The sequence below is a fragment of the Schistocerca piceifrons genome, chromosome 3 (genome assembly GCF_021461385.2).
Source record: "Schistocerca piceifrons isolate TAMUIC-IGC-003096 chromosome 3, iqSchPice1.1, whole genome shotgun sequence".
Classification (NCBI taxonomy): domain Eukaryota; kingdom Metazoa; phylum Arthropoda; class Insecta; order Orthoptera; family Acrididae; genus Schistocerca; species Schistocerca piceifrons.
The window spans coordinates 137278307-137305436 of record NC_060140.1 but is presented as its reverse complement, the minus strand read 5'-3'; the positions used below and the strand labels follow the sequence as shown (position 1 = coordinate 137305436).

At 41.2% G+C, this 27130-nt stretch overlaps 1 protein-coding gene across 1 annotated transcript in view; it reads right to left on the bottom strand.

Moving 5' to 3' along the window:
• The window catches only part of LOC124789635 (39S ribosomal protein L52, mitochondrial), a 45944-nt gene extending 23534 nt beyond the window's left edge, over window positions 1-22410 (bottom strand). The window contains exons 1-2 of the mRNA XM_047257062.1: window positions 22257-22410; window positions 22088-22175 (exon numbers count right to left, since the gene is read on the bottom strand). Of these exons, the coding sequence (XP_047113018.1) occupies window positions 22088-22175; window positions 22257-22278 (110 nt within the window). The 5' untranslated portion in view covers window positions 22279-22410. The remainder of the gene's footprint in view (window positions 1-22087; window positions 22176-22256) is intronic.
• Between the last annotated feature and the right edge of the window lie 4720 nt (window positions 22411-27130).

The window sequence follows — 27130 nt, the reverse complement described above, 5'->3', positions numbered from 1 at the left end:
TTGGTCATGGTGGTTTAGGCGCCAGGGGATATTGTATGTGCAAAGAAGGGATATGTTTGTACTTTTTGCATTTATTCCAGTTATAGACCACATTTTACATCACATTGTTTATTTAGGTCTATAATGACCATCTTCAGACCTGAGTACAAAAAAATTTTAATACTCAGATCTGAAGAGTATCATCATAGAGTGTAATTAGTAATTTGATGTAAGATACTGTCGTCTGTAACTGGAATAAATATGAAATAGCCATTCCTGGACCACTGTGAATTTTTACTGTGAACAAATAGCAACTAATAAAAAAAAAGCCTTAAGGTGTTTGTTAGCACAGCTAAACTTAGCACAACAAAGGAGAAACCACATGATGTATTGACAGCAAACTGGAGGTAGTGGACAGAGGAATGTATCATGGAACCCTGAGCCAGGAGGACAACTGCCAATTGAAAAGCATGGAAAGAAAAAGTGTTCCATATAAGAGTCACTGATGGGCAAGAAATGGTGAAGTTATTAGAGGAGTTATGTAACCCTCCCATACTATTAACAGCCAATCCAGGAATGCCACAACAGATTCCCACTGGAAATAAATTATCAGCATACCAGAGGTAGTATCCGATTCTGCACTTCCTCCAGCCAGTAATGGAAGAATTCTTAGACCAACAGCTCAATTATGTAATCACAGAAGAGAATACCAACACTTTGGAGCCTCTCAAGTGCAGATGGAAGCTGGCCAGTGCTACTAGTTTATGATGGCCTTGAGAGGTGGATTCCATTAGTTAGTAGTACCACAAGAGGATTGACTCCAGTCCTTGTTTACTGTTCCCTAGTGGCATCAACAGAACCACAAAATACCATTGGATTAAAGAACATACCAGTGACACGTCTGCATCAGCTGGATGGGATTCCAAGAGGCCTAAAATCAAGGCAGCATATGGTGTACTTGGATGAAATCATTACGTTTTTGAATGACGTTGAGAATATGTGATGCAATCAAAAAATATGATGAGTCAGCTGAAAATAGTGTGCTTGACAATGAATAGGGAAAAATGCCAATTCGTGCTACTTCAAGTACACTATTTAGGTCATACCTGTATTACTGGCCAAGGTAGTGTGCAAATGGAATCCTGGCTTGTGGTGATATCCATACATGAAAAGTCAGTGTGCAACCCCTATTATAGAAAAATAATTGCAATTCTTCTTAGCAGTGGCAAACTTCTATCGGAAATCTGTGTCTGTCTTTGTGGGAATAGTGATATCCTTCACGTATCTTCTTAAAAAAATGGGGGGTGGGGGGGGGGGGGGGGGAGTTCTACTGGACCTTGGAGTGAAAAGAAGCCCTAAGTATTGAAGGACTTGACCAGTGATTGTAACTCAGAGTACCAAAATCTGATACCAGCAATCACATCCTAGAATGCATCCTGAGTCAAAAACCTGAGTGGACAGAATGGAGCACCCAACAGCTGATGGTTCCAAGTTGATGAAAGAACCCAAAATAATTATGCAACAATGGAAAGAGAGACATTAGAGACACTAAGTGTAACCTATGGCATCACCTAATTATGATGCTACATATACAGCAAGCTTTTTACAGTGGGGAATGGTCATGCCACATTAAAACAGCTTCTAGGTCTAAAAGATTCAACCAGCTGACTTACATACTGGATGTTATGCCTTAGTGAAATTGATTACGAAGTTATGCACTGCACTGGCAGAACACATAGTAATGCCAATGGATTGAGTTGCAAGGTTAACACAACAGAATGCATGAGCATCTATGCTGATGAATGGCAAGCAGTAAAGAGTGCTAACCCCATTGTTAGCAATTCGCTATTCAAGAGCAGTTCTGTGCTTGCAACAAGATTCCTTATAAACATCTGGAACAGTCAATGTACTGTCCTGCCAGCCAGTTTGTGCAATAAAGTGTTGAGGCAGCCCCATGGGGCGATACTGGTGGGGCATGGAGGATAAATTGTTATGGACCAGTGGATTGTGGAACATTACTGTTGAAGTATCCATAAACAAAAATTGGAGCAATAAAAGGAACTGATTGCCTTGTATGCAAAGAGCAGGGCCCAGCTCGAGTGAACACCTTTTCCAAGGTTCAAGATGACTGGTTCAGATAAAATAATGCCTGAGTGAACACCATCACGAAATCGCTGTGTCCTTACAATTACTGACCATTTCTCGCAGTAGCTTACGATAGTTATCAACTGGCTGTTTAAATTTGGTACACTTGAGTCATCTATAACAGGTCAAGGATCTAAAACTTATTGGCAGAATTTATGAAGCAATTGTGCTGACTCCTACAATCCAGAAATTATGTACTAGTGAGCTGCAGCAGGGAATGGAAGAGCCAAGTGCGTTTGTGGAATGATAGGCAGAATGTTAAGTCACTAAGTAAACAGCTACCATAATTATTCATGCAAGTTGTTGCCATATATTGTAACAACATTAACTCCAAAGTTCATGAAAGGAAATGACTCGCTTTATGAAGTAGTGCACAGGCAACAAATACCCTCATTTTCTACAAACCACCTCCAGGGGAATATATTTCATCCAGGCAAGAAACACTCTCATCTTTTGAGCCACTGTTACCATCCTCAGGAGAAGGCATTCCACCAGCTTATAATTTTGCAAAAAGAATAAGAGCAGTTCAAAGATCGACCAAGAAGGAAAACATTAAGGCTTTAGAGCAATGGGTGGGAACAATGTGGGGTAAGCTCACACTACCAAAATTTCACACTTGCCTATGGGTGACACTAATAAATATATTTGAAACTAAGTGCAAGATACAGAAATTCATTACACAGTATAAAGGTCTGTATGAAGTAGATGAAATGACATCATCTGTAAAAAAGAAACTTCAGCAGTATATATTGTGTGTGTACAGCATGTCTGGCCATCTAGGGGTGCTCAGGAAGCGCTTCGGCTGTGACAAGCAGCTATAGTAAAGAAAAGGTAGCTTGTTGCCTCCTTTTAGTTCGCATAGCAATCACCAACCTGGACATGGATTACTTGCAGCTGTGACTGTCAAGTCTTGACACCACTCACATGTCTTGAAGTCAAATATGAGTGGTGTGTGTTTCACCCCTTTGTGGTCATGTTGGTAACATTGCATCAATATGTGCTAATACATACAGAATACCATGTTCATAGCACAAAATACAAGACAGGAAAGCTCCTACAGTGATGACAGCTGCTGAGCTTGTTTATTGCCATTCAAATTGAATCACATTATACCTCTCGGAGCTAATTCATACCACACCATGGAATGCATGCATATTAACACAGGTGTTGAGGATAAAACGAGTATTAACTTCCTAAATAGTCTGAATACTTTTGGCTTGGCACAAATGATAAACACTGCCATGAGGGGGTCAAAAATTTCGGCTTCAATTTTAGACCATTTACTTACAGATACTGACAGGAAAAATTGTAAAGCATTTATAATATATCTTGGCATTTTGGATCATTACTGCAAGATAATGAAGCTAAAGATAAGCTTGGTAAAGTTTACAAAACTGCAAGCCTATAGAAGTATTTTTTTGGTACATAAGATATGCACTTGTTATAGGGCATTGGCAAATCAAACTTGGGACGAAATGTACATGGAAAACAATTTAGACGCTAAGGTCTCTAGATTCTGCACATTATTTAAATCAATTTTTGAGAAGACATTCCCACAACTAGCTGCTTCTCTCTCGAAGCGGTTCAGTTTTGGAACACAGCCTGCAACCAGTTTACATTAAAAAGCGGTGACATTTTTTGCAAGACCTGAATATCATCTTGCAGGACAATGCTTGGGCATATATGGCACAACTGTGACTGATTTGTTCAGTTAAATGGGCTGAGAAGTGCTGTACCTACCACCATACTCCCTGGACTTCAGCTCTTGTGAATTCAGCATGATGCCTAAACTGAAGGAAGCCCTTCACAGCCTTCAGTTCAGAACTGTTACAGAGATTCATCAGGCAACAGACTAGGGCTGCTAAGGGTATCCTATGACTTTCATATTTCTGGCAACAGGTGAATACTTTGACAGTAAAACTTTGAAAAATGTATCTATTTTTCTAAGTTGTAAATGAATTAATCAAGAAAGATAAACTAATAAATTACATGAATAAATACAACCTTTTTACAGAAGCACAGCACAGTTGCAAGTGAGGGAGAAGTACAACATCATCCATTACAGGATGACTGTGTTACATGCATTTTCTTGGGCTTGTCCATGGCTTTTGACATTTTTGACCACAAAATACTATGAAGAAAGCCAGAAGTGCTAAGCATAAGAAGAATAGCAAATGATGATTCCAGTCTTATTTAAAAAACAGGGTGCAAAAGTTAGAGGTAGTTTTCACATCTGCTGAAGATAAATTTTTAGTACAACAATTGTCACACATGAAACATATAAACACAGGTGTTACTCACTGTAGTGCATCGGGTTCAATTCTCTTCTTAATCTATATCAATGACTTCCCAGACATTAAAAGACATGGAGAAAAAGTTCTATTTTCCGATTTCAGAAAAGATATAGTCACTGATAAAACACCAGAACTCCTGTTACAGAAAGCAAATGAAATCCTCAAGGATCTTTATGAATGGGAAGTATGTAGTAGGTTAACCTTGAACATAAAGAAAACAAACAGTATGCCCTTCAGCATAAAGAGGTGAAAAACTCCGTCACATTAAGCACAGATGAGAAATATATATACAAGCAACGAACACAAAGTTTTTAGGGATGGTAAAAGAAAAATACTGATGTCAGCTGTATTAGGTCACTGAAATATTTCAGTGGTGACAAGTGAAAATTTGTGCTGGACTGGGGATCAAACCTGGATTGGTGGTCACCTTAACCACTTCAACTATCCTAGCATGCTTCATGTCCAGCTCGAATTCTCAACTTGACACACACTATTTCCGTTGTGCATCCCTGCTAGCCTGGTTTTTAGGCACGAATGCTGATTGTCAGCTGACATGGAATGAAGACACAAAGATACTGTCAAAAAGAATGCCACAGCATGTTATGCTCTTAGGGGTTAGTGTCAGTTTGTAACACTCCACGTCTTGTGACAATATACCACGTACACTCAGTTCTTAGCTATGGGCTTACTTTTTGGGGATGAAGCCAAAAACCATGGACACAGTTTTCCAACTGCAGAAAAAGACCCCAAGAATAATAACTGGATGTAGTATTTGGGCTCATTGTAAAGAACTATTTAAAAAATTGGGCATCCTTATTGAACCAAGTGAGTACACACATCAACCTGTGCTGAATATCAGGGAAAACATTACTAAATCCATCACTAATAGTTATACACATAATCACAGAACAACAACCAGTTTTTAATCAGATTTTCCCAGAAGAAACAAACAAAAAACACAAGCCAGCTTCCCTCATCAGGGGATAAAATTGTATAATAAAAATTTTCAAATGAAATGAAAAAGGTTACTAAAATACACCTGTTTAAAAAGGCAGCTAAACTATTCTTCATAAATAATGTGTAGCACACAATTAAAGTTTACTTAGCTGACTTAGAGCGGTGGGTAGTAATGAAAGGGGATAGCTACAACACCTTGTCGCATTTTAATACACTATTACTATTTTCATAAAGAAATTATGTGTCAGGGTGTAAAATGCTTGATCATAAGATTTCCCGACTTCAGTTATTCAGGTGTACTGAGGTTCATAGTTGAACGCGGTGGGAATGGAGTCTGGAGTTTGTGCAACGGGCACAGCAGAAGTCTCCTTAGCATGAACGCATGACAATTAAGAGCAGAACTATGTTTTATACTACAAGTTACTGGAAAAATCCAGGAGTCATCAGCAGGTATCCTTAGTGTGTGCAATAATGAAGAAGGGAACTATGTTTTATATTAAAAGTTACTGGAAGCAGTTCTGGAGTCCTCAGTAGGTGTTCTTAGCATGTATGACAATGAAGAATCAAATCGTGTTCATATTACAAGTTACTTGACACAAACTGTGAGTAAATCTAGGAACATTATACAACAGAGACTTACTGAATGAAGCAGTGTAGCTGTTATGACATTAGCTTCATATCCAGGAGGATGGAGTTGCTCTCTCTAGCCATCCTGATTTGGATTTTCCATGATTTTCCTACTTGGCAAAGGTAAATACCAGGATGGTTCCTTAATTAAGACCACACCTGACTACCTATCCAATGCTCATAAAGCATGTTGCATATGCTGAATGTTGTATATTTTAACCAATTGATTTACTGATTTGCATTGTATTATCTTGACAAATTCTATACCACTGTGAGTTGATCCTTGGATGAATGAAGGTAAGTAAATAAACAACCACAATAGGAGTTTAGCTTATTTCTTGTGGAAAGACTAGTGGACCATTGTACTAGTAAGTTAGAGTCAATAAGCCCTATTATTGTCAAAAGGTGGCTCTACATTGGCTGTATAGTACTTATTATTGCTTTTTAGATCAGCGTATAGAACTGCAGGATAGTGGACTGCTGCTCAATGGGGTCTACTGTGATTTAAATGGCCCCTCTTCCTGCAGCGTAACAGGGACCATGCCGTTGAACATCTACACTCTTATCAATCTGACCCATCTACTATTAAAAATCCTGCCTGCTGAACATTTGCCTTGCCTGAATGCAACTCTAGACTGTTCTCTTCTTGCTTCGTCTGATAGCAGCTCAGCAGACCTGGATCAGTTTAGAGCACTTACTGCAACATGTACAGCAACAGAGATACAAAGTATCAATGCCAGGTTACTGTTCAGGGTACCACCACCTCAATAACTGCCATGAGTCCGCTTGTTGCTGATGCCACTTACTACTGCTAAAAATGGTAAATATTTCAAATCTGCACCCCACCGCTCTTTGATTGCCAGACACTGGCAGCCAGTTTCAGCCAGGACAAGTACAACAATACTGCTAGAGCTGTGAGTTCTGTGCTACCTAATGTCAATAGCAGGCTGGTTGGCTCTGACATACCTAGGTCTGATGGTCTTTCTGCAAGAAATAAACTTAGCTCACATGTCCCAGCATGGTACGTATGAGTTTCAAGCAACACCATATAACTGCATAAGTTCTGCAGCTGTCATCACCGTATGAGATTTTCTGTCTCAGGCTACGAGTCAAGTATGTGGTGTGCACATATTTGTGCAGTGTTCCATACAATGCCTTGCAAGGGTGTTCATGTAGTACTCATATTAGCATTCCAGATAGGCAAGCGGTATCCGGATCCGCAACCACAGTCACATGCCATTCACTTCCATAACTACAGTTACTATGTCATAGAAAGTTTATTTTCCAAAGTTGCAAGAAACTACAGGGGCCAATAAGCTCCTTTGTATATACAATGAATTGTTCCTGAGGCAGTGATAGGACTACTTTCAACCTGTCAACATAATGGATTACTTCTCGCAGCAGAGAAATCTGCACTGGACAACACAGCCTGCTGCATGTAATGCCTTCTAGATTTTGGCCCAACTGAGCCTCCAGGTGCTAGTTATTACAGGTGAGGGATGGTAATGTGGATGTACTGTTAGGATGGCCTTTCATCTACCCAGTAGGTGAAAGGAGGTTTGGAAAATTTTTCTCCAGTGACGACACCAGAGTAATACTATACCATCACAAGGATGGTAGGTGCCAGTCTTTCTTATCGTGCCAGTCTTTCTTACCAAAAGTTGGTGGAGTTAAGGTCCTGATCAGGTTGGAGCCAGGTATTCATTCCCCACATTATAAGTTGACAGCAGCCGTGACAGAGAGGGCAGTGGCACTGACATAGCAGAAGTTTATACAGATGGCATGCCCAGGAATCAAAGTGGTGGTTGTTGCTGATCACATGACAGTTCCCACACCATATTTCATGCAAGATGATGCCAGGCAGCTGCTTCCACAAGAACAAAAAACAGCCATATCTCTCCCCAATATGCAATATAACTCAACAACATTCTACAATCCAATTGAAATCTTATCAATCACCCTGGTGAACCACTATGAGCCTATTCACCAGTGCTTTCAATGAAACTATTTCAGCACTCCTTATGCCATAGGGCACAAACTGAACTACATGAGATGTGGGTAACAAGAACTGCTGCTATGTTCCTTTTGCATACCACTTGACTGCCTGTTTTTTCTTATTGTAATTGTTACTGCACATATTGCAATTGTTACTGTGCCAGAAATGTGCTGAGACTGACCCACTTCATCAAATGCTAAACATAGGAAACATGGTGCTGGCTTGAGTCACATTGTACAGAATACTCAGCGACTGGGTATTAGACTGAGATAACCTTATTTCAGGGCAAGATCTGAGAATGTTGTAGCTCCAGAAGAGTAATCTAATGAGGTGTTGGAGGCCTGAGTGGCACTGGATAGTGAAGTAAGTGCTTCCAATTTTCTGGTAACCAGAGATATGGTGACTGAAATGAGGGGGCAGATTCAATCCAAGATATCCATGTGTGTGCCAGATGCAGGAGAAGAAAGCTGGTAGAGAGTAGTGGTATAGCTACTGATAAATTTGCTGTTGGAGCAAATACATTTACCGCAGACACCTAAGCAGTACAGAAGGGAGCGTTTAGTGCGGAAGTGATGGAAACTGTAGAAGCAGAGACATCACTGTTTGTCAGTAGGTCTAAAGTGGATCAGTTCTCAATAAGCAGCATGGCAGCAACTTTTGTCTTTGACAGGATACTCCAGGTGATATGTTGGAGCTACTGATCTACCACAGCTGAGATATGGTCTGTTGAGACTATGTACCCTTCCAGAAGGGGAAGGTATTCTGTATTATATACAGTAGACAGAAAGCACACATGTGCAAATCAGAAAGAGTACGATGTTCTATGGAGAGATACGTCACACCTTTTGGGGGTTTAGAGTTTATGATATCCTGCAGTTCTCTGTGTGTAAAAGGAAATGTAGTCTTTAGAAATAGCTTTATATGACAAAACCCCTATGCAACTATCAAGGAGCATGGTAAGAAAATCTACATCCACAGGGATGATTATGATATACTAGTATACCCTCTGATCATTTATGGCTTTGGAGTCACCTAGACTAATGGTTATGGTGTTACTTGATATTTTCAGAAGATGACTTTGGTGGCGAGGGGGGAGGATTATTTGGGGTTCACAGTCTGAACTGTTCCTCGTTCTGTCAATGGTATCTCTGTTGCTTATGGGTTAGAACTGAGTAGTAAATTGCTATTTACAGTTTTTGTATCTGTACAGGTGTCACAATGCTGGGAAACCATCCTATCAGCACAAATGTCACTACACTAGCTGACAGCAGGTATGCGATCTGGGAGTCAGGGAGCTGGATCTTGCAAGTGGAAAGAAAAAAAAGGAAACACGATTTGTTGGCCAATGTATGGAGGAGCAAAGAATCTGAACACTGCATACAGACTGGCATATAGAAAAGCACAAGACATAAACATTAGGAATAACCAAAATTACTAGCACACGAACCCAAGGGCTTGGTGTGACGCAAACGGCCAGGTCTGTGTTAACCACCTCAGCATAAGAACTGACTGGCCTGGCCTGTTACTGCTGGCAAGAAAACACTTGTGTTAATGGTCCTGTCTATACAACACTCTGTGTTCACTGTCTGTGATAGCTTTCTGCATTACTCTGTCTCAAGACTCATGCCATCTCACTTGTTTCCTTATGTATATCCCCCAGAAAAGGCCACTAGGTCCTAAAATGGCCTGATTTCTGCACACAACCTTTGTTGCAAAACCAGAGAGGACATGAGATTCCCTGGCAGTGGGTCGACCACCAAAGTTGGCACTGATGACCTGACTTTGCTGGAATGACAGAAGATTTCAGAAGCTGGCATAACAGCAGGTCCACCTGATCCAGTAGGGGTGAGGACCCATTTACAGGCAGTAGGGAAAGGACAGCACAGGTTCCATCTCTATGAGCTCAGCATCAGGAGTCGCAAAAGCAACTGCTGGAAGTGCCCTATTCTGTGGGTGACAGTAGGTTGGTGAAGAGCATTCCATCTCTATGAGCGCAGCATCAGGAGTCGCAGAAGCAACTGCTGGAAGTGCCCTATTCTGTGGGTGACAGTAGGTTGGTGGAGAGCATGTGTTGACAGCAGCAGGTGTGGAAGCTGCAGCATTTGGAAGCGTCCTACTAGGAAAATGCCACATCTGACCCTATCGTAAGGCTGGTATAGAGAGCAACAGGTGGCAAACGAAACTGATTTGAATGATGGGTCAGGAGCTCCCGACCGACATTCGCCATGAATATGTCGGCCATTACTGCCCAGCAATACACTCAGCAGCCAGCCCTGTTGCCAACAAAAAACTGGGTTCAAACAGCACCCCATAAGGGAAATACAGTAGGCCACTATACCAGACTGCACTCATTAAGCAGCGCCTCCTGCTATGAGGCTAGGAAGCGAGACAGTGCATCATTGTAGGACGAGGCAGTCACGGACTTCAGCATTTGGATCTTGAAGGTTCGCACAAACCATTCTACTTCTGAATGTAATGGGGCAGTAGCCAGATGTTGGATGCAACTGTGAATGTAAAAATTCTCAAACTCCTGTGACACACATTGCCAACCATCATCAGAGATTAGGGTCTAGGAGGAGCCCTCAATGGCAAAAATGACGAACAACATACAAATAGTTGCTCACAGTGTGGCAGGTGATGGATACATATGAGAAATTAGACAATGCATTTACTGCTAATAACAACATGCTTCCCAGAAAGTGACCTGTAAAGACAACGTGCAGCTTGTCCGAAGTAGGATCTGGGACTAGCCAAGGGAAAAACTGATGTGGTGGTGCGGCATAGTTCTGCCCACAGGCAACAAAAGCCCACACAAGATATTCACTGCCATAATCAATTATCAGCTAGCAGATGTGCTGCCATGACACAGCCTTCACACAAGACATACTCCACAATGATGCATGCAGCAGCAGAAGTATGCGAGAACACAACACCAGAGAGACGATGACTCGACAGTTTTGCTCCTCCATGGCAAGCATGATGACCCCCTGGACAACACAGAATCATCTGTGTAGCAGGAGAAACATACGTCATGTCAAATCTGTTCCCAAAGGAGTGCACTTGGGCCATCCCATCTGGATTGCTTAACTTATTTTCTGGGAAAGCGTGTCAGCAGCTGTGGCAGCCACAACCTCCAGTGCTGTCAAAAAAGATTTAGCAATGTCTGCTGCAAGGTATCATTCAATTTGGAAACGAGAGCCTCCTGTTGACTGAACTACAGATTGGGTCACATTGGCAGTCACGACAGTGCACATGCATTAGTGTGCTGGGTGATGGACCAGTAACAAATATCATTGCAATAATTGCTGAGAAAAAGTGCCCAACTCTGCAAACAGTGTGCAGTTCTCCGCACGAGTTTAGAACCAGGGTCAAATAACAAAATATGTGCTCATGGTCAGTGATGGATACAAAATTTTCTCTATATAATTAAAAAAAAATATGCTGAAAATGATAGGTAGTGCCTCCTTTTCCATCTACGAATGGTTACATTGTGCTGTTGAAATATCTTTGATGTGTACTGGGACAAATCAGTGGCCAGGGTTTATGGGTTAAAAACAGTGCCTAAGAGACTGAAAAGACCGCTGACAGTCCACAGACCAAATGAATTTCATGGCCTTTTGATACAGCCAGTTAAGAGGATGGCAGATATGCACAGATGGTGAAGGGGATCGGGTGATGGTGACAAAAGTATGCTAATGCTGATGACTTACATAGGCCACGAAATTTTTTGCCTGACCCAAGGTATTCTCAGACCTTGAAATAGGATCAGCTGGGACACTACACTGACTTTGTCAGTGATCTGGAACCCAAAAACAGAAAGTATCCAGCCCAGAAATATTTTGTGCCAGAGGTGAATTTACCAGTAACAACATAAACTGTCATTCCACCTTCTTGTAATGAGCTGAGATGGAAAACTGCCAACACAATTAGATATGTTGTTTACTATAAGATACCACTTATGTAGAAGTCACTGCAACACTAAACAGCCCAAGAGCCCATACATCTATAAATTAATGAGACTGACATTTGCCCCTATGTTGACCTGTAACTCAATTGGCTGCCTGTCCACAACCAATGACAGGAAAATATGCTGGGGTGATGCCTGTGGGGTGCCAGAGACAGTCTCCAAGTCCAGGGAAAATACTGGGGCCTCTAACAACCAGCCTGTGGCTCACTGACTGCCACAAAATGATGCCAGCTGACTGACTTCTCGGCATACCCCACACACGGCATCAATATACAGGCAATCCTGTCAAGCATGCACCAAATGACAATTTGGGCAGGACCACTGACTTGCCCATTGAGTGCAGAAGAAGAGCAACGTCAAGAGCCCAAAAAACATTGCAAGTAAGGATCCCAACTTCTCGATTTACTTGGGCCTACAGAACTCACAGCAGGTGAAGACAGGCAGCACAGTGACATAAGGCTGCACTCAGATCATTAATGGTGTCCTCACATGGTGGCTCAGCGGAAGGCAAGGTCAACCAACCAATCCCACCGGGCAACGAGCACTGTTTACCATGCTTATCTAGCTTTGCCACCTGCCAACTGTCAGAAAGCATGTCCCTCGCCGCTGCTGTAATTTCGTGTTATTAAGCAATCTGGGCAGATTCAGCTAATGAAGGGTTATACGGGACCAATGCCCTGATTTACCTCAGATTTTGGTGCTAATCAAATAAACACATCCCTAATTAGTGAGTTGACATATATTGGGGACACTCAAACTGACACTGGTGCAAGAGAGCCTGCAGATTGGTGATCCAGACAGCACACAACTGCCCAGGGCACTTGTGGTGCTTGTTAAATTGCAACTGTGCCACCAACACATAGAATTAATTTCCAGAATATTGTGTGAGCAACTGACAAAATTCTGCAAAGATAAGTTTGTCAGCCTCAGCAGAGGGATTCAAATTTTGCACAATTTAGTACAACCCTGCACAGCAGGACGATAACTTGGCAGCCTTATCAGCTGGACTGATAATACACCTGGCAGTGCAGTAAGAACCAGTGAAGGCAATTCTCCCATGTTCCTGCAGACTTGGCAAAACTGGCAAATGGAGTCGGGAGTAACAGGGGAGAAGGTTCCTGTGGAGGTACCTGACTTCCACCAGTGTGGTGTGAGAGCAGATCAAATATGCATTCTGTTTGAGCAGCTGTTGTTGCTTCTTCTAGAGGCACAACTGTTCCTGCCAGCATTGCATACATGCCGAGTTTATTGTGGCCACAAATTAACACCATGAAACAAATAAAAGTGTCACACTTATACAGACGTCCTCTATCGCCACTTTTGTTTCTGTACAAGAATAACAATGTTGTAAAACCATCCTATTGGCACAAATGTCACTACATTAGGGGGGTACATGGCCCAGAAGTTTGGCGCTGGACCCCAGAAGACGAAAAAAAACATAGGAGGAGAGAGTCTGGACGCCATACAGAGCCTGGCATGAAGAAAAGCACAAGACATGGTCAGTGCAAATAACAATACAGACTAGATGTGGAACCAAGAGCAGGCTATGATGTGAAAGGCCAGGTGCATGTTAGTAGATCTCAGCGTAAGAACTGACCCACCTGGCATACTGCCATCTGCAAGCAAACACCTGGGTCACTAGTTCTGCCCATACAATTGTCTGCTGCACCGTCCATGATAGGTTTCCACACTACTTTGCTGTGACACACACGCCAGATATCCTGTGTCCATATGTATGCCCCTTGGTGGGACAGAGGGAACATGTATGGAACAAGCCCTGCATCTATGTCTATTGTAGGACTATAGACAAGGGGTAGGGAGCAGCAGTGGAATGGGGATGGGTTGGGGACAGGGGTGGAATAGGGACGGGCAAGAATATCACGTAGGTTGGGGTGGGGGGCCAGTGGCATATCACAGGGCACAATGAGATAATGTGATTCAGTTACTCCAGTCCTGTGGAATAATGACAAGGGAACTTTCCCTATTGTCAATGAAAGATCTTGATGAAACTTGGAAGAAGTGTAGAGGAGACAAAATAATGCCCTGTTTCACTTTTAAGTAGTAAAATGCGCCCTGAAAGGTAATTTGGCGTATTAGGTTTAGAGGGAATGGTCTTGAAACCATGAAACATAAAAAATATGTTTCACATAAAAGCTGAAATGTAACTAACATTCTACAAAACTGTATAATCAATTTTTGAAAAAAAAATTGGAATTTTGAAATTTACACCACCACCATTACTGAATTTTGCAAAATGGAAACTTTTGCTACAACAAAAATTAAAGAAGCTTTCATGCCACCTACATCCGAGTTTAATAAAGCTAGTTTCTGTAATACCATTTTTGGAAAATAAGTTGTATACAATGTGCTATCAGAGTATGTGTAACATATCTAATTAAAATATCTAAGTGTTCATTTGTATGCTAATTACATGTTTTACTTATTTTGGTTTATGTTTAAATTGGTATATTATGCTTCAAATTAATTTTTTTCATTTTTTTAGTTTACTGTTTCACATATGTGTATTTGCTTAATTGAAATAATAAGTAACCCATTATTATGATCCAAAGTCATTACAATAACCATAGTCACTAAAGAAATGCTTACAACATTACATTTTTTACACCACACACACAAAGTAAATGGATTTCTCCTGTGCTGGGAAAGACATCTGTTTCACTTGTTCAGATGTTAGCTTACCAGATTTTGATATAGTCACAAGAACATTTGGGGATTCATAAAGAGATGCTCGAATTCTTGACACAAACTCTCCATCAGTTTCTTTTAAAATTATGTAAACGGTGGTAAACAACTTTCCAGCTACAGAGACTAATGGGTGAATCGTTTAAGTGAAGTTCTCTTCATGGTGTATCTCTAAAGGCTGTTGAAGAGAAGATCTCACACGCAGTCAAACAGTGCATGTACCACCAGCAAACCCCGATCTGTTAGGGTGATGCTTTCGAGTATGTACTGCTCGGCGCACTACCTGCCAAATACCGTTGCTGTGACAAATTCTTCACGACACAATGAAAGTGATTTCAGAGCTAGTTTCATACATTAATAGCTGCTTCTGAGGACCATTAGTTGAAGATTATAAAGGATTGCCACATCTGGCAACACTGCCTGTTACCATCTCCAGGAACCGGCCCTCTCTGGCACAACTTCTCATTAGCTACATCTCAAAGATGCTGTAGTTTGTGGCCTGCAGTATAACGAGGTTCACCAATTAGCAGCCCATGGGGTACAAGGCTACACTGCTAGTTGGCAACATCATAGACAACATCACGAATCTGCCTAGAACTGTGCATGCTGGTGTCTGCTCACTGGTGCTTCCTGTTATATAAGCAAGTGCTGCGAGTTCCATATCAGTCTCATCTGCTGCCTGATACTACTACAGAAGTGTACATCACTGCACGACTTCTGGACCTCACTGCATTCTTCAGGACCTCTCTTTCAAGGAACGGTTTTTGATTACTATGCATTACACATATTTATGAACATGGTCTTCGACGCGGATGTCTCTTCAAATTCTTCTTGAGACTGATTGTACTTGTCAGTATTCACTGAACCTGTGGTGTTGAACAAACTTGTTTCTGCACTGAGGAGAGATTTTGTACTGTGTGCAAAGTACATCTGTTGGCAAATATGAGAGATGCCAATCATTAATGCAGTTAAAATTTTCTGAATTCTAAATGATCATTCCAACAGCCTGGAATTCCCTGAGAGTATCGCCAATTCACAGGAAATGGAACCAAAAGGCACCATTGCAGCATTCATTTGTGAAAGAATAGATGGACATTTGACTGTAATAGAACAAGATAATGGGCTATGGTTTGATGGGTCACAGCTCCATGACATAGCAATGATTGTGTATCTGATTGTGAAACATATGAAGAGTCCTTCACCCAGGCAATGCCCTATCTTCAGGAAGCGAATTTAATATCAAATATAAGAAATCTGCGGTTGAATTTTTGAAAAACAGAAAGAGGGGGAAAAGGCTGCTTCCATCCACACAGCATAAATATCACAAAGTTATGTTAGTGAAACAGCTGTATTGCTGGGAAAAGTATGTTCTTGATAATGACTCAAAAGAAAGTACTTCAAGTTATGTATCATCAGCTGGTTACGCATGATATTGACCTACAAAAGTGGGGCTTGCAGACAAGCAGGGAAGTTAAGTTACATAATTTCAAGGCAAGCTCCATATGGCTATTGCATTTTAAATGGTACACAGGCTTGTATCTCAGAAAATAACAATGTTTTTAACTAGACACTATATAAATGATAAAAATGATCTCGAAGAGGTCATTTTATGATTTGTAGTGCAAGTTAAGGAGCACAACAGTATTTTGTGGGCTGAAAATGTGTACAACTCTGATCAGAGCAGAGTCAACCTGGAGTTGCACTCTGGACATACTTTGTTCCATAAGAGTGCAAAGAAAGTTGAATCAAAGGTGCAGTCATTGTCTTCAATTACTCACTGTTACATGATTCAGCCTACAGTCTCTGCAGCAGGCAAATTGCTGACCCCTCTTTTCGTAGTTTTAAAAGAAACTAACATAAAGATTGGACGGAGAATTAGAGAATGTCGTTCTAAAGCCCCAAATATTTTTGTGGTGACATCGAAATCTCATAAACTAATGTCTGGCCATGTCAAAAGATATTAGACAGAAGTTTTCTTTCTCAGTTTGGGAGAAAAACCTGTACCATTGTATTCCTGGGGTGGTCAGTGATAAAGAACTGTTCTGAGTGTTGTACCTGAGGACAAGGACCTTGCTCATCTGGTGATCCCAAAAGGCTTGATGGGGTAGGTAGAGCCATTGGACATATACGGTTCTCGATGTTGGGAGAAATTTGTGAGAAGATTTTCAAATCTAGTTCTGCTGCATGATTATGATGTCAATCTCTACTTGAGAAACAAAATAAACAATCTGCATTTACTAACACACAATCAACAATCTTCACCAATGCTTTCCAATGTACTGAAATATGCGTGGCACAAATTAGGATATTTAGAAGATCAGCCGCCACTATTTGTAGCACTTGATGAACATTGTTTTTTATTGACCTGTCCACTGTGCGTATTACGTGAAGAACTGTCATTCATCGCGTGTGCATAGTGTACAAAAACATTATGTTTTAGCATTTCTTTCCTGATTATCATTACTGTAATGATTTTGCTTCATAATAATGAGATAAGTATGATTTTCAATTAACATAATAGACATGACGTGAAATGTTTAAAAAAGTAGAAGAAAGGACATTAATTGCAAATATAAAATAACAATTTACATAATACAATAAAAATATGTACAGTATAACAAATAATTGGAACAATAATGCACATTTAGATATTTTAATTAGGTATGTTGCACATACTACGACAGCACATTTTGTGCTACTCACTTTCCAGAAATGGTATTACAGAAACCAGGTTTATTACACACGGATGTATGTGGCATAAAAACTTTATGGTGTAACAAAAGTTTCCATTTTGCAAAATTCATTAATGGTAGTTGGGTAATTTGCAAATTTTCAAATTTTTCTGACAGTTAATTATATAGTTTTCAAGAAGATTAATTACATCTAAATTTTTATTTTATTTTATATCTTAATTTCGCAGTTTTGAAGCGATTTCCTCCACACATGCCAATTTAACTTTCAGAGTGTGCTTTACCCCTTAGAAGTGAAACTGGGCACAAACAAAAAAGTATGCATTGCATTAATTTGCCTCCTCTACACACCCATCAATGTTCATCAAGGTCATTCATTGGTACATGGGAATGTTCCTTTGTAAGTCATGAGGAAGCTGCTCCTTTGTGGCCAACCAATGGGTATGGGTAGGGAGGGGAGGGTGGGGGGGGGGGGGAGCAGACTTGCAGGTGGCGGGGGGAGACAAGGTGTGGCAGATCTGTTTCTGGACAAGGTGCGGAGGATAATTTCAGTTTTTGATGCCTTCACTGAGATCCCTGGCATATTTGATAAGGGACTGCTCATCACTACCGGTAGCTAGGCTGTGTGGAAAGGACTTTGTGTTGTATAATACATGGCAGCTGTCAAAGCAGAGGAATCATTAGTAGTTGGTAGGTTTGATGTGGACAGAGGTACTGATGTAGACATCCTTGAGGGTGGAAATTAACATTCAGAAAGATGGCTTATTGAGCTGTGGAAAACCAGGTGAAGTGCATGGAGGAGAAGGTGCGAAGGTTCCAGATCATGAAGATGTCATCAGTGAATCTGAACAAGGTGAGGGGTTTTGCATTCTGGGTGTCTAGGAAGCAGTCCTCTAAATGGCCAATGAATATGTTGGTGTAGAATGGTGCCATTTGGGTGCCCATAACTGTACCATGGATTTCTTTGTACATGATGCTCCAGAGGAGAAGTACTTGTGGGTGATGATATAGTTGGTCATGGTGACCAGGGAGGAGGCTGTGGATTTGGAGTCAGTCAGGCACTGGAATAGGTAGTGTTCAAAGGCAGCAAGTCCTGGCCTTAGGTCTTATGTTGAGGGAGGTTGCACAGACAGTGATAGGCAATGTGTCATGTGATAACAGTACAGGAACTGTGGGAAGTTGGTAGAGGAAATGGTCAATGTCTTTTATATAGTAGAGTAGGTTATCAGTAATAGGCTGAAGGTGGTGGTCACAAGAGCACATATTCCCTCTATGGAGGTACACGAACCATACACAATGGGGCAGACAGCGTAAACATAAAATGAACAAAAACATGCACATGCATGTCTGCACTGTCCCTGTTATCTACATTGTCTTGGTACTACAATTAATAATCATAAATATAAGGTTCTAAATGAACCTAAAAAATGCCCAATTAAGTAGAAATGTCCCACTCCACCCTTAAGCTACTAATTTCCAAATAATCCTCGCAACTGAAGTTTACTTTCATTTGAGCCCCAAGGTTCTGCCAATAACGTTCCTTATCTGCACTCACATTTTACTACTAGCAAATTAACACTCTGATTGTCATTGTAGGTTAAACATAATTCAGTTCCTGGTCTGACAGAATTTTAACTAGTCACAAATGTTTTATGCCCTATTCCAAACTTAATAACTGTGCCCAACATCCTTTTCCAGAGAAATGAAACAAAGAACAGCATTCCATCTTCACTCTTATTATTATCACTGCAGTAATTTGGCTCATAACAATGATTTTGTCTCCAGTGTCATATTTGGACATATATGATGTGTGTGCATTTCAGTTTCAGAGGATCAAGGGAAGTGTCCCAATACACCCATCTGCTCTGTGACATACATGTGTTGTGTGACATCATTGTGGCACAGTGTTTTTGAGTTGAATCGAGTTTGTAGATGGAATGTCATAGCATTTGGTGGCATGCTCTTGTGGCGGATGTTCATGTTTGGAAATGTTTGTGTTATGTGTGGTACTTTGACCTTGTGTAATCATTCTGTGAACTGGTTGTTGAAAGTGTGTGCTGTATCCTCAGTGAGTTATTCACTGTGGGTTGCGTTGGATGATGATATGGTGACTATGATAAGTTTTTTACAGGAGTCTGGCTTGGCTGCCAACTTTGAGAGGTGTCTGTGTGCAACGAGGGATGGATATGTGTGTGTATGTGAGTGTATACCTGTCCTTTTTTCCCCCTAAGGTAAGTCTTTCCGCTCCCGGGATTGGAATAACCCCTTACCCTCTCCCTTACAACCCACATCCTTTCGTCTTTCCCTCTCCTTCCCTCTTTCCTGATGAAGCAACCATTGGTTGCGAAAGCTAGAATTTTGTGTGTATGTTTGTGTTTGTTTGTGTGTCTATCAACCTGCCAGCGCTTTCGTTTGGTAAGTCACATCTTCTTTGTTTTTAGATATATTTTTCCAACGACAATATGAAGTTGACTAGAGCCCTGGCTTCTCGGACCAGGGACCTACATATGTGGCAACCTATCCAACAGGGAACCTGGTCCGAGAAAGCTAGGTTGGCTATCAGGGGGATTGTTTTACTTACGGATTAGTTTTGTTATTGTTCATCTTTTTATCTTTCAGCAGCTATTTTGTTTTGTTTTCTGAGGGTTCCTTTTTAAAAATGTATGAACTGTCTTTTTGTTTGTTTCTACTATTTCTACATCTACATCTACATCCATACTCCGCAAGCCACCTGACGGTGTATGGCGGACGGTACCTTGAGTACCTCTATCGGTTCTCTCTTCTATTCCAGTCTCGTATTGTTTGTGGAAAGAAGGATTGTCGGTATGCTTCTGTGTGGGCGCTAATCTCTCTGATTTTATTCTCATGGTCCCTTCATGAGATATATGTAGGAGGGAGCAATATACTGCTTGACTCTTCGGTGAAGGTATGTTCTCGAAACTTCAACAAAAGCCCGTCTTTGTTGGTTTTGTGTTTAGAGGTTGGTTAATGAGGGGAGGTTGGGGTTGTCTGGATAATTCTGTTCTATTTCTGTCGGTGGGTTGGTTGTGTGTGCATATATAAGTGTGTGTGTGTGGGGGGGGGGGGGGGGGGACCTAGTTGTATTCATCAGTAGCTTTGGTTAGTTAATATTTTTTTATGTTATTTGGTTTGTAATACTTTATGTATGGTTTATTTGTTTTGGTGCATAGTTTTTCGTTGGTATTTTAATTAGCTAAGTGTGCAAAGGGGTTTCTGGGTTTTCAATTTGTGTGGGAGGTTTTGGTATCATTGGTTTGTTTGAGCTACATAGGCGAAGGGAATTTTGTGATTCCGCATTCTGAAATTGGTTATGTTAGTTTTTTGGTATCATTTGTATTTCATTTGTATGTAGTGACATTATAGTTACCATATTGTATATGCCAGAAGTAGGGGTATCCATCATCTTGATGACACAATGGGTCAAAGCAGACGGGTGGAATTGTATGCTTCTGCAATGCCATTCCAACTGTACCAGACTGCTCTTGTATTGTCTCATTTTTGTGTATTTGAGAATCTATGTGATAGTATTTTAAACAGCCTAAATTTCTACTATCTTTTTCTGATGTTATGAAAAGAAACTGAAATACCTAACTTATTGCTGTTTGCCATGTTTCAATTATCACATTAGTACATAGATAACTGACATTTTAAGTCTTTTTTTCCTCCTTCATGATAATACCTCACATTTTCCATGACGCAACAATTATTGAGTTGTACAAATAGATGTCGCCAATCCTACAAACAATTTCATCCATCCAAACCTGCACTTGCTTTAGCATCAATGTACTTACATAAATTACATGTCACTTTTAATGTGGTGTGTAGGCCTATTCAAACATTTCATCATATCAAATAACTTTCATTGTGGAACTAAGCATACATAAACTCAGTCTATCTGTGGTCTCTCTATGGACTTATGCACCAAAACTTATTATAATTTCCATTAAAACTGACATTAAGTACTGAAATTTGAGTTTTCTGTAGTGCAGGCATACTTTATGTTTTGTATATGATGAGAGAGAAATGTATTGGATTCCTTCAGAAAGACAGTGAAATAGTGAATTTGACCTTAAAGTACTTATTAACTAACAGCTTCATTAACCACAATATCATTACAAATAGCACAGAGATTAAAAAGGAGCAATCAGTTGTTTGGATGAATGTCACAGACTGTCTAAATTCCAAGTCACAATATAATCTGGAACTGATAGACATCTATCACTAAATGTTGTTACACAGTAATAGTCCTCTGCAAGCAGTTATTAAGAATGAGAACTAATGCTAAAACAATGTGACACTTGTATCATCTTTTTTACTCACGGATACTTGAAAACGAACTAAGAGCCAAACTCATCAGTCATCCCAAGATCTAAAGATTCTTAACCAATGTATGTTGTACGCTGGTGACAGGTAACTGCTTTATTTATCTTATTTTTCAATTACTGCACAGGACAATGAATGACTGCACTTTCGTAGCCTCTAGCCTGGTTCGACATTAGTAACTGTTTCTCTCCCACCCTCACTGCCGCAACGCCGTTAGTCCTGTCAGGCTGGCCCTTGATTTTCATACATCTGTAATTTTTAAACTGATGTACTTATAAAGCTGTTCAAAGACAATTGTCCTTTTCAAGGATTTCCCTTAATACGCTATGGGATTGGTGTCTGACTAGAATGTATTCGAAAGTACAGATGTTTCAGCTTCACTTACTCTCGTCTCCACTTCTGTTCGAGTCCATTTGCAGTTGAGGTACTGAATAACAACTTCGTTAAGGCATTTCGGCTTGCACAGATCTTATCTAAAATAAAATAAAAAAACAGCATTAAATAATACTCGTACCACGAGTAATGAGTTAGAATCAATTGTTCGTGGCACCCACCGAGACGCAGTAATTTCGACATTTTTTTTAAAAAAGATATGAAGATCTTCGTTCACATTAACCAAGCAAAGCACACTTGTTTACTTCACTTCTGTTTATTTATTTACATGTCTTTGAGAACCAAACATTGTGTATGGCGAAGACATTACACCGAGCCCACGCAATACCAACGAATGTTGTGTTGCGCAAACAGTATTGTGCAGAGACAGACTAGCTCTCCTGGACATTGCGGAGAAATGGCTTAGCCACAGGCTATAGGATTGTTTCAGAATGAGGTTTTACTCTGCAGGACCGGTAGTCCTGCACGTTTCGCAGGAGAACTTCTGTGAAGTTTGAAAATAGGTACTGACGGGAATGGAACGGTGAGGGCAAGTCATGACTCGTGCTTGGACAGCCCAATAATCGGTAGGGCACTTACACACGCAAAGCAAAGGTTCCACATTCGACTATCGTTCCGGCACACAGTTTTAACCTGCCAGGAAGTTTCAAATCGTTGCAAAGTGAAAATCCATTCTGTAAACAATTCCCTAGTCTATGGCTAAATCATTTATCAATTCCCATCACCACACCGGCACTCCACCTTATTTCTGAGCAAAGGGAGTGGGTGCAACAGTAAAGTCAGCTCACTGCATGAGTAACATGAAAGCAGCGACAACCACACGTTCCCACTTCAGTGACTTAGTCTGCGAGGTGTCTCCAGAATGAATTTTTCGCTCTGCAGTGAAGTGTGTGCTGGTATGACACTTACAGGCAGATTAAAACTGTGTGCAAGACCGAGATTCGAACTCCAGATCATTCTCTACCTCATGTCCCACATTCCAAACTGCACAGTTCTCCTGCGAAACTTACAGGAAAAGCAGTCTTGGAAGAAAGGGTATTGTGAGGGGAAAAAAAATGAAATGATCGTATGGCATTGTTGGCTGGGAGGCCCCATTCAGGGGAGTTCGGCCACCGTATTGCAAGTCCTTTTTAGGTGACGCCACATCGGCGACTTGGGAGTCAGTGATGATGAAGGACACATAACACCCACTCCCCTGCCTGGAAACGAACCCAGGCCCCCTGTGTGATAGGCGATAACGCTACCGCTACGCTATGGAGGCGGACGGGTATTGTGGAGACTTGCTTAAGTCACAGCCGTGGGGATATTTCCCGAAAGAATTTTTCACCCTGGAGTGGACTGTGCGCTGATATGAAACTTCCTGACCGATTAAAACTGTGTGCTGAACTGAGACTGGAAATCAGGATCTCTGCCTTTCGAGGTAAAGTCTTATAACATCTGAGATACCCAACCACGACGCACTATCCATCCTCACAGCCTTACTTTCGCCAGTACCTCATCTCCTACTTTCCAAACTTCACGGAAGTTCTCCAGCGAAATCTGCAGGACTAGCACTACTGGAAGAAAGGAAATAGCAGAAAATGGCTTAGCCACAGCGAGAAGGACGTTTCCAGAATGAATTTTTCACTCTGCAGCTGACTGTATACCAGAACGATACTTTCTGGCAGATTCCAACTGTGTGCTCGACTGAGACTCGAACTCAGAATCTTTGCCTTTTGCAGGTTAGTACTCTTACCATCCTACAGGCTGTGGCTAAGTCATGTGTCTGCCATATCTTTTCTTCTAGAAGTGCTAGTTCTGCAGATTTTACAGAATTGTGTGAAGTTTGAGAGCTGGCAGATGAGGTACTGGTGGTATTAAGGTTGTGAGGATATGTTGTAAGTTGTGCTTCGGTAGCTCAGTTGGTACAGTACTTGCCTGCAAAATGCAAAGGTTTCTGGTTTGTGTCTTAGTGTAGCACACAGTTTTAACCCTTAGCTACATGTGCCACTGAAAGTTACGCCAGTACACGCGCGCAGCACTCCGTACTGCAGTTCCATTTTGCGGCAATCGTACCACATAGTATTTTTAAAATATTTATTGAGCAATCAAATTTAAGTAGTACAGCTGTTACAGATGACTCATGATGGCAAATATAATACTTTGGTAAATATTTCAAATATAACTCATTACTTACGACTAACTAGGAACAAGGTTGCATAAAAAACATAGCGATGAACAAATATTTAGAAAAAATTAGTACTAAGGTGCCACTCTTCGTCGAATGAAATGTAGCAGACACTGCAAATAGTTTTGCAGGTGAAATACTTTTTGCATACAAATCGCATGCACTCTGAGCATGTTCTTGTAGTTTTATTGTTGCGATGTTTACCGCACTCATGGCATGGAGCAGATCTTGGTCGCTGTCCTGAGGCTTGAGGGATTACTGGTAAATCAGAAGGCTCCTTGTATTTTAACAAATATGCTTTTATATCTAGGGGCAGTGATTGTATGTGACCCCGTTCTTTCAGATAACCTTCAAGTAGGCTAAATCCCAATTTTTCAATAAACCCTCCTCGCCTTTGCCTCTTCCTTTCCAACACTGATATGTTGTTGGTAACAAAAACAATATGGGCTTTATAACTGTCATACCTAAAAATCTGAAAAATAATGCTAGTGGCCACCTCCTTGTCCTTCGTTTCGTAGAATAATTGGCATATTTTTGGACATGTGAATCAACGCCACCTTTAGTAGTGTTATAATAGGGAACAATGTCTGGTTTTCCCGTTTCCTTGCATACAGCTCGCTCATCGTGCATTGTGTACAGTAAAATGACACCAGAGTGCAACAATCTTGAAAGCCAAATAAAGTTGATCCTACTGGGCGATTTCTGTTAGGAAGGAACTCAAGAGGGATGTCTGGCTTGTTCTTCTTCATGGTAGCTAGAAAAGTAAGGCCATTTTCGAGAAGGTGTATAGCAAGCTCGCAACTTGAATAATAGTTATCAGTTGTTAAATACCTCTTTGAACCTTTCAATGGTTCTACTAATCTCTTTACGATGTCCATCGACTTATTCGATAGTACATACTGCCATGGACTCTGGACACCATAATAAATCTCTAAACGTGATATGTAATACGTTTTCGCATCACATAAGGCATACATTTTTATGCCATATTTGGTAGGGTTACCTGGCATATAGATGATAAAGCCACATTGCTCTCGAAATGGGTGGAACATTTCGTCAATGGTGATAAATGCAGATAAACAATAACTTTTCTGAAAATTTTCGTTTATTTCTGAATAAACCTCTCTAATTGGGGATAATTTATCTACCACAAATCTCTGTGATCCACAGCATAGGGATTGTAGTAAAAATCGAAATCTGTTTACTCCAAAAGCAACCCTGGCCACCAAAAGACCAGCACAATTATCGTCTTCTAGGCCTGGGAAGCATCGGCTCTGCAACTCTTGTTGACAGCTAAAATATATAAAAGGCCTAAAAGGCCCATGATTTGGACCGAGAGACGTCCTTACAATCTCTATGTCTGGAATATACGCATGTACTTCTCTTTCTTTCTATATATAGTGTGGTGTCACCGCCAGACACCACACTTGCTAGGTGGTAGCTTTAAATCGGCCGCGGTCCATTAGTACATGTTGGACCCGCGTGTCGCCACTGTCAGTGATCGCAGACCGAGCGCCACCACACGGCAGGTCTCGAGAGACGTACTAGCACTCGCCCCAGTTGTACGGACGACTTGCTAGCGACTACACTGACGAAGCCTTTCTCATTTGCTGAGAATATAGTTAGAATAGCCTCCAACTAAGTCAATGGCTACGACCTAGCAAGGCGCCATAGCAATTGATAGTTATCATATGAAGCATGTCTCATCATGAACGATGTATACAAATGATGGATTAAAGTTAAGTATTCCAGAAGCTACGTACTTTTCTTTATAGCATTCATTACGTATCCTGTTTCAGACCTCACGCCATCCTGCGTGAGCTTATAGCGTGCATATCGGTCTCCTCAAACCATACTGTGTCGGTACTTCTGTCGACACATCATATTGGCGACGAGGCTTAAAAGAGGATTTCGCGTTCGTATTGCTCTAATTTACTTGTGTCATGGCTTCGCCACAATCTCCAGATGTACTGTCCGAATTTTATCGCTTGCAGAATCAGCAGACGCAGGCATTATTGGATGCCCTTGGACAGCTCGTCCAGGGTCAACGTGCAATGCAAACCGATGCGGCAGCCGCCGTTTCACAGCTACCGCACCCACAACATGCTGTTGCACCACCGTTTCGGCCGTTCAATGAGGCGACGGAAACCTGGACGGAGTGGTCACGCCAATTTGGATTTCATCTCGCCGCCTACAGAATTCAAGGTAACGAGCGGCAGCCTCATTTATTGGCGTGTGTAGGGGTGCAAACGTACCGTGTGCTAGTGAAATTATTTCCCCGACGCGACGTAGCAACTCTGTCCTACGAAGACATTTTGTCTGCTTTAGATGCCTATTTCAAGGAATCAGTCAATGTAGTTGCAAAACGGTATACGTTCTTTCGTACAAAACGTACGGCTGGTCAAACTAATCGGGAGTGGGTTGCAACTTTGCAACGCCTTACCAGGGATTGTGCTTTTGAGTGTGAATGTGGACTCCCTTATTCAGATACTATGGTGTGTGATGCAATTGCACAGAACGTTTCTTATGTTCGTATACGGGAGCAAATTTTGAAACTAATCAATCCCTCCCTTCAACAAGTGATAGACATATTGGATAGGCAAGACACACTTGACTTTGCTCAGGAATCGTTTGAACCTTCGCCAGCTGTGTGTCACATTAACAGGCCCGCCGGGCGAGCTGCACGGAACTGTAAACAGCCCTCGTGCACGTCCGCGCAGCCCCGTGTCCCGCGGCAGCAAGCAAATGCAGTGAAATCATGCCTGCGGTGTGCTACTAGACATTCGCGTGAGAATTGCCCGTCACGCCAAGCTATTTGCTTTTTCTGTAATAAAAAAGGACATGTTCAGAGTGTTCGCCAGAAAAAGC